Source organism: Tachypleus tridentatus, chromosome 11, assembly GCF_004210375.1.
Source record: "Tachypleus tridentatus isolate NWPU-2018 chromosome 11, ASM421037v1, whole genome shotgun sequence".
Classification (NCBI taxonomy): Eukaryota; Metazoa; Arthropoda; class Merostomata; order Xiphosura; family Limulidae; genus Tachypleus; species Tachypleus tridentatus.
The window spans coordinates 18,591,148-18,599,699 of NC_134835.1; the positions used below are offsets into that span (position 1 = coordinate 18,591,148).

Below are 8,552 nucleotides of genomic sequence, written 5' to 3' on the forward strand. Positions count from 1 at the left end.
AAGAAATATGAGAGTCAGTATAAATAGTGCAGTTTGAGTACTGCTTAGCTTCTATGTGATCCAAGGCAAGAGAAATGGCATACAGTTCAGCAGTGAACATAGAAGCTGTAGAGGGGATTCTGTGTGCAACCACCAAACCACAACAAACCATGGCAGAGCCCACACAGTCACCTGATTTTGAACCATCTGTATAAATAGGAATGGAAGGATGGTTCGAAAGATGTTCAGTAAATAACAGACAGTATTTCCAATCAGGAGTGTCTGCTTTTCTCAAATGACTTAAAGACAGGTCACTTTTGGGGACTGTAAAAAGCCATGGTGGAATGAGCTGACTAGTGGATACAGCAGTGTTATCCAAAGACATAACCAATTCATCCAAGTGCATCTGGATATGAGTGCCAAAAGCAGCAACAGCAGATTGTCTGTTCTGAAAAAGCATGGCCCACTGAGGAAAGAAAATATAACCCCAGGTGGGATGCTTTGGTAAGGAACAGAGTTTGTAAGCATATAGTAGAAACAGTTGCAAATGGCAGAGGTGCAAAGAAGGTTCATGAGACTCTTATGTATAAGCTCTGAACTGGAGAAGTGTGGAAAGCCCCAGTGCAGAGCCAAAGTCCTTGATGATGAATGGGGTCCAGCATCTTTAAGGTTGAGGGTCTGGCAGAACCATATACCAGTGATCCATAGTCGAGTTTCAATTGAATAAGAGCACGATATATCTTTAGCATAAAACAAAGACCCACTCCCCAAGTGGTGGAAGAGAGGACACGGAGGATGTTCAGTGCTCTTGTACATTTGACCTGTAGCTGCTTGATGTGTGGTATAAAGGTCAGCTTATGGTCAAAAATAAGCTCCAAGAACTTTGTTGCAGGGACCACAGGTAGCACAACTTCATCGATACGGAATTGAGGATCAGGGTGAATACCCCATTGGTAGCAAAAGTGCATACAAACAATTCAGAGAGAAAAGTTAAAACTGTTTGCTGTGGTCCACTTCAGTAAACAATTGAGGGCAGTCTGCCGAGCAGTATATCTCATGTTCAATGACTGACAAGAGATGTGAAAGTCATCAACATTGAGCCTGTTTGCAACAGTAAGAGGTAGTTGTTCAGTGATGGCATTAATCTTTATACTGAAAAGTGTGACACTCAAAACACAGCCCTGAGGGACTCCAAGTTCTTGTAGGAAAGAATGGGAAAGTGTCCAACCCACTCAAACTCAGAACTGCCTGGCCATTAAGAAATTTTTAATAAAAATGAGCAAATGGCTATGTAACTCATATATGGATTCTCACAAAATGCCATACATCTGTATTGTAACATAAGCCTTCTCAATGTCAAAGAATATTGATACAAAATGTTGTTAGAGAAAGGTTTCTTTGATTGAAGTTTCAAGTCAAATCAGGTGATCCATGGTGGACTGCTGTCGTCAAAACCCACACTGGATGGGTGAGAGGAGGTTGTTTGATTTGAGGAACCAAACAAAATGAGAATTAAACACCATCTTTAAGGTCTTACAGACACAACTCATTAAAGCAAATGGCCGGTAGTTTCAAGGAATCATGAGATCCTTCCCAGACTTAGAGAAAGGTAGAACAATAGCCTGGTGCCAGGCATGGAAAAACATTCTCCTGCCAGATTCAGTTAAAACAAGCAGGAGAAAAGCAAGAGAAGCAGGAGATAGATGGTGCAGCATTTCATAGTGTACATCATCAGGTCCGACCGACGTACTGCCAGACCAATGTAGGGCCAGTTTGAGTTCCACCAGTGTAAACAGATAATTATAGTCATAGATGTAATCAGTTCATAAGGAAAGAGGTGATCACTCTGCACAAGTCTTGATGGCTAAGAAGGTGGAGAAAGAAGCAGAAATGCTAGATACTTGGCAAAAGTTTTCACCTAGAGTATCAGCAATGCTCTGGGTATCAGCTACTTCCTAGCCATCAGAGAACAAGATTGTGAGGAGGAGAGAATTATACTGCCCACTGACTTTTCAAATCTCATCCCACATGATTTTGGAACTGGTGGTACAAGATATGCTGGATGTAAACCTAATTCAAGAGTCCTGGCTTTGATGTCTTACCCACAAAGCATGCGCACAGGCCTGCTGGAAAGCAATGAGGTGCGAGAGTGTGGGATACCAATGAAAAGTATCCAAGGCCTGTTTTTGAGTGTTCTGTGCTACGTGGCACATAGGATTCTACCACAGACAAGGATATCATGGAAAACGTGTTGAGGTTTTAGAAATACAATGAGTTACTGCCTGCATAATACAGCCAGCTACTGCTGCCACGCAGTCATGGCAGCCTGCACAATACAGCCAGCTACTGCTGCCACACAGTCATGGCAGGATCAAGTTCTGTGAGAGCAGTGAAAGAGGGACAGTTTGCTTTATCAAGCTTCCACCAGGGCATGAGGGTCAGGTAGAATTGACCATGGCCAGTCTCTCTGAAAATTATAGGAAAATGATCACTGCCTCGTGGGTTATTGTCAACCCTCCATGAAATGTAGGAGAATAGTGAAGGGGAGCAAACTGAGAGATCAATAGCAGTAAAGGACTGACTAGGTACATGGAAATATGTGTATGAACAACTATTGAAAAGAGAAAGGTTTTGATCAGAGAGCATACACTCTATGGAGCTACCCCCTCCTATCATTGTCAGCACTTCCCAGAGGGATGATGTCCATTAAAGTCCCGCAGGATTAAAAGGAAGATGACAACTGTTCAATGAGAGAAACAAGGTCTGATGGATCATAGGTCTCTCCAGGTGATAGATAGAGAGAACAAACAATGATGGTCTAATCCAAGGAAACATGGATGGCTATGGCCTCCAAGGATGTGTTGAGTGGCAAAGACAGAGTAAGTACATGCTGATCAACCAACAGTGCCACCTCTCCACGCACTTGTCCATCACACAGCTGTCATTCCTGTACAAAGAAAACTGCCAAAAGGTAACTGTATCATCAGGTTTCAGAAAGGTTTCCTGAAAGGAAAGACAAACAGGATAGTAGAAAGCAATTAATAATTTGACACATCCAGATTAGAATGTGAGCCTTGACAATTCCATTGTATCAAGGTGGCCATTTTTATTTATGTGTAGGCAGACTGGGTGAAGAGCCCTTCTGTTTACAACCACATCTTTTTTCGTTATTGTCTTTATTCAAGGGAGGTCTATCAACCTCCTTGGATCCTGTCCTGGGTTGACTAGGCTGGTCTTTGTTGTTGGAAGAGGGTTCCAGCAACTGAGAACATGAACAAATGACCATTTTCCATCTTGAGGTGAGAGAAGAAGATGTACCAGAGGAAATGCCCATACTCCAAACCAAAGGACACGGTCTTGGGGTTTGTATGTTAGGGACAGAGATGAAGGTTGATGTTGATTCATCAACTTTTTTAACCATGGAGGTCAAAAGGCTTTTCATCTGGTTTGAGAATAATTCTCTTAGAGGCACAGAGAGCTCTAGCTGCACTCCCAATTTAGTAGTGGAATGAAGTGCAGCAGCATATGTTGAAGATGAAGTGGTAGACAGCAACTTTCAAGCCTCAGGGTAAGTAATGTTATGAATTGCTTCCAAATGCTGCACCTCTTTTTCTTCCAACTATTTAGGGCAAGAACAAAAGTAGGATGGGTAAGAGCCATTGCAATTGACACAATGAGTGTCTGTTTCATGCTAATAGGCATCGTGGTTCCTTGACATATGCTCATTGCAGTGGCAAGGACCACGACATGGTGTCTTCGAGTAACTAAACCACTAACACTGGAAACATCCGAGAGGGTTTGGAATTTATGACCATATTTTGTAATTAAGATAACCTGCCTTGATGGTGGCAGGTAGATGCAGTGATATATCAAAATGAGAACATTGGTCAGCATCATAATTCCATCTTTACAAGTGGAGATATGCCTCACTGCAGAAATTCCTTGGGTGGAGAAACCAGCGAGAATCTCTGACTCGAGGATGTTCTTCAAATTCCTCTCAACAATAACTCCTCGTGATGAATTCAAAGTAGTATGAGGTGTAACCTCAATAGGCATATCCCCAATCACCTTTGAATGCAAGAGGAGTTCACTGTGTTGAGATGTGAATGTTTCCACCAATATGTCACCAGAGCAAAGTTTCTTTACTGACTTTGAAGAGCCAGCAGGTCCCTCTAGTCCCTTCTGAATGAAAAAGGGAGACAGCTGTCCTAAATGTTTGTGTGGAAAAGAATATAGGATAAGAAAATGAGGTACAGGTGTTACAGATGTTGAAGATTGCTGCTCAGAATCCTCAAGCCATGATTGTTTATCTATGGACTGTTTTTCACTATTTTAAAGTTTTTATTTGGAGGATCCATAATAAAAAAGAATATTTCAGTGTCCACTGACCCCACCCACCATGAAGCCCTATGAGAGGACACTACAATGCCAAAGAAGGACATGCAGCAATCACAGGATTTCATGAGTACTATATCCAAACACCAGCACCAGATACATACAGTGTCCACAACACCTGTTGAAAACAACCAACATTGGTACTTGGTTGATCCTATCCCAAATGGATCAGATGACTGACCCTAGGAGGCCATCCCAAAGCTGACCCTCAACAGGAATTCAAGGCCAAAGTGATGTGTTAGGGTTGGACCTCTCAACCACCAGGATCCTCTCCTCCCCTTCATGGACCACCACGCACGGCAAAAATGTGGATGGATGTTTAGATCCCCGAGGAGGTAAATTGAAAGAACAAAACCTTCCCTGGAAGGTTCTCTCACCACATACAGGAATGTACACCAAGGGATTGCTGTATGAGGTAAGAGAATAATATTTTAAGGATTAATTTTTACTGTTACTTTATAAGATACAGCATCTTACAAGAGGATTTTGTTTTCACAGCTAATTTACAAAATACAACATATTACTATTTGTTTTGTTTTTACTGTTACTGTACAAGGTACAACATACTACTACTTGGTATATTATTACTGTAACTGTATGAGGTACAACATATTACTACTTGGTTTGTTTTTACTGTAACAATACAAGGTACAACATATTACTACTTGGTTTATTTTTACTGTAACAATACAAGGTACAACATATTACTACTTGGTTTATTTTTACTGTCACTATATGAAATTAGTGTTAAGGTTGTAATGCCATCACGCAATCCATAACAAATGATAAAAATGTAAATACAGTTAGAGCACAGCCATCTCTGTTTCTAAACAGTCAGTATTTTAAAACCAAGTGATAAAAATTTACAGTTCACTACAAAATATATGTTACACCACAATATAATACCAATACTGTTTCAAGATAATGACATCATATAAATTTTATGTCATGAAAGGCTTGATGTGAAACTAGTTTAAGGAACACGGTAAAAATCTACTTATGTTATTGAAAACAATGTTTGTTCTCTTCAAAGGATGAATAGAGCAAAGAAGTTTACTTCATCCATCTTAGTCAATAATCTATTGTATTCTACTTTGACTTGATTGGGAAAATTTCATAAAATTTATATTTCTTGCAATTAAATTATTTTTATATTTTCAATTTCTTATTTGTACAAAGAAGCAAGTGTGATGAATGGGTGTTCAAGAATAGGATCTCTTGAGAGTGAAACATGAAATATTCACCCCTTCAAGAGAGGTTTTCTACAGACATGTAGATGAGAGCTATCCATTCAAGAATGTGTAAACAATACTAGAGTATCAAAGAGACTGACATTTTATAGTTAGTGAAAAAGTTACACATAGTTACAACCTGAATATCATGTTAGAATTTTCTAAATATTATTTTTAATTTGCCAAGTCTTTAAAATTTTATCAGTACTTTCTTCTAAAGACACAGACAAGCATTCTAGTTCCACTTATTCAAGATTTTATGGAAAGTCTCAGACTTGCCAGTAGTACTAAAAAAAACCAGACAGAGCAAAAGTTTTTACAACATGCAATAAACAAAACTGATATATGATATGTCATTTAGCTACTGATATTTTGTTTCTTGCAAAATAGCAGTTTCATTACCCATCTCTCCCTTTACTGACAATCTTCACTTCAAAATAATAAAGTCCACAAGCAGCAGGGATTGGATGAGTAGCCCGAACACTTGCTGCATCCTTGTGATTCTTGCCAACACCTAAACAAAGAACAGACTTTTACAGTTTTGTAACTAAAAAAACTTCAAACAGCTACTTACCTCTTAAATATGAAAACAAAACCCCATCCTGATTTTCATGCTGTTAACAGAGACATGATTAAAGTCCTGAATATCCCTGACATTATGCAGAGCATGCATCAACTTATCCACAGATCTCCACTCTCCCATGACTCATTGCACTTGCTTCAGAAGGATTAATACAAGCTATGATTTTTCTGCCATAATTAATTCTTGTAGTTACCTTTGTGATGAAAACCACATACATTGTAATTACAGAAACATAATGAAATTCATTTTAATTCTAAAAATGCAAAATTCACAACATGTGAAAATCCAGAACAACAACACTGAGACAGAGTATTATAAGGACTGCTGGGTCACCAAAGTGTGGTTTTTAGACAGTAAGGTAACAGACTGGACTACTGCTGGGTGACCAAAGTGTGGTTTTTAGACAGTAAGGTAACAGACTGGACTACTGCTGGGTCACCAAAGTGTGGATTTTAGACAGTAAGGAAACAGTCTGGACTACTGCTGGGTCACCAAAGTGTGGTTTTTAGACAGTAAGGTAACAGACTGGACTACTGCTGGGTCACCAAAGTGTGGATTTTAGACAGTAAGGAAACAGTCTGGACTACTGCTGGGCCACCAAAGTGTGGTTTTTAGACAGTAAGGTAACAGTCTGGACTACTGCTGGGTCACCAAAGTGTGGATTTTAGACAGTAAGAAAACAGTCTGGACTACTGCTGGGTCACCAAAGTGTGATTTTAGACAGTAAGGTAACAGACTGGGCGACTGCTGGGTCACCAAAGCGTGGTTTTTAGACAGTAAGGTAACAGACTGGACTACGACAGAATTTGGGATCAAATAAAGATGATGGATAAAGAGTGAATCAGACAAGCACAGACATGATGGATAAAGAGTGAATCAGACAAGCACAGACATGATGGATAAGGAGTGAATCAGACAAGCACAGACATGATGGATAAGGAGTGAATCAGACAAGCATCATTAGAGATTGGGCAAAATTATAACACTCAGAAAATGTATTCTTCTTACCAGAGTTACTCACAAATAAGATACACAAAGGATAGTCAGACAGAATGTATTTATTTGTAAAATCATCACACACTGTGGTCACAGGTGACACAAGATAACCAGGGTTAGATCAGAATTCAGTGCCCTTGTACCTGTAGAAGAAGATTCTCAGAAATAGACCAGTCATGTTTAATGCTTGAGATACCATTTTAAGGTATGATTGTGAAGATTCCTTGTCCCAGAGATTCTCAGAAACAGACCAGTCATGTTTAATGCTTGAGAATCTCTGGGACAAGGAACCTTCACAAACATACCTCAGAATGGGCTCTACAACTGTAGAATAGTGTAACTGAAACACCAAATACATTAAGAAAATAAAAATATAAAACATTCTTACTCAGGTTAGTTATGAGATGTTCTATGCATGGATAATGCCCTCACTGGCCCCTCCACTTTTATGGTGTAGAATTCTATTTGTAAATGCAAGAGGAGGTAAGTATGTTTTGAAAGTTCATATTTTCTTAAATCAAAAAGAAATATCCAGTAACACTTACCTTCATTCACACCCTTTCTCCTAACTAAAAGCTGATGCTAAGAGATTGAGATTGAGTCAGTCTCACAAAAAGTGACAACATTATCTGAATAAGGTGCTTTTATACATTACTGGGATAGATTGTGCACTGATGCAGATGGAGAGTGTCATAAGAAAAATATCACAAAAGGCAGTTAGATGAGGTATAGAAAACTAGAGCAAGCAATAAAAAATCATATCAGTGCTTATATGGGAAAAAAAAGAAACTTGGCAGTTGAATAATAGTTGTAGTCATGGGTGTGACAATAAAAGATTGACACACTAGTGGGGGACACCACACTAATCCAAGACAGGTATGCTCTTCACATGGAACTGAATTCATGTACTGGGGTGGAATGTTACATGATTTTCATCACTACTGGCCAAATCCTAACCACACAGCAGAGGATCCATTGTCTTGAGTTGGAAGTATAAAGCTAGGATCCATATATTCTATATTGGTGGTTAGGACAATTAATATCAGTGTTTTGATTTTGTCTGATATGAGGTATCTTCAATGCATTTTGGTGCTACTGCTACAGACAATATCTGCTGTGACAATAAGTTGAGAATCTGGACCAATAACTGTAATGCAATATATATTTGTCAGTGGATCCTAACCTGTAGCCATAGAGTGATGTGTGTGACTGGCCACCAGAATCATGACGAGAAATTAAGCAACCCCAAAGTGGACAAATCTCCTCTTCAACCTGAAGAGCTCAAAAAGCAACATCTCAGGCTCAGGAATGATGGGATCTTGGATGCCTCACTCAACCAGAGGAAACAAAACTCATCTGTTTTAAAT

General features: G+C 39.3%; 1 protein-coding gene across 1 annotated transcript in view; it reads right to left on the bottom strand.

Annotated features, from left to right (window-relative positions):
• The window catches only part of LOC143231727 (ran-binding protein 9-like), a 165,469-nt gene that overhangs the window by 143,016 nt on the left and 13,901 nt on the right, over positions 1-8,552 (bottom strand). The window contains 1 exon segment of the mRNA XM_076466344.1: positions 6,009-6,120. Coding sequence (XP_076322459.1) covers positions 6,009-6,120 — 112 coding nt within the window.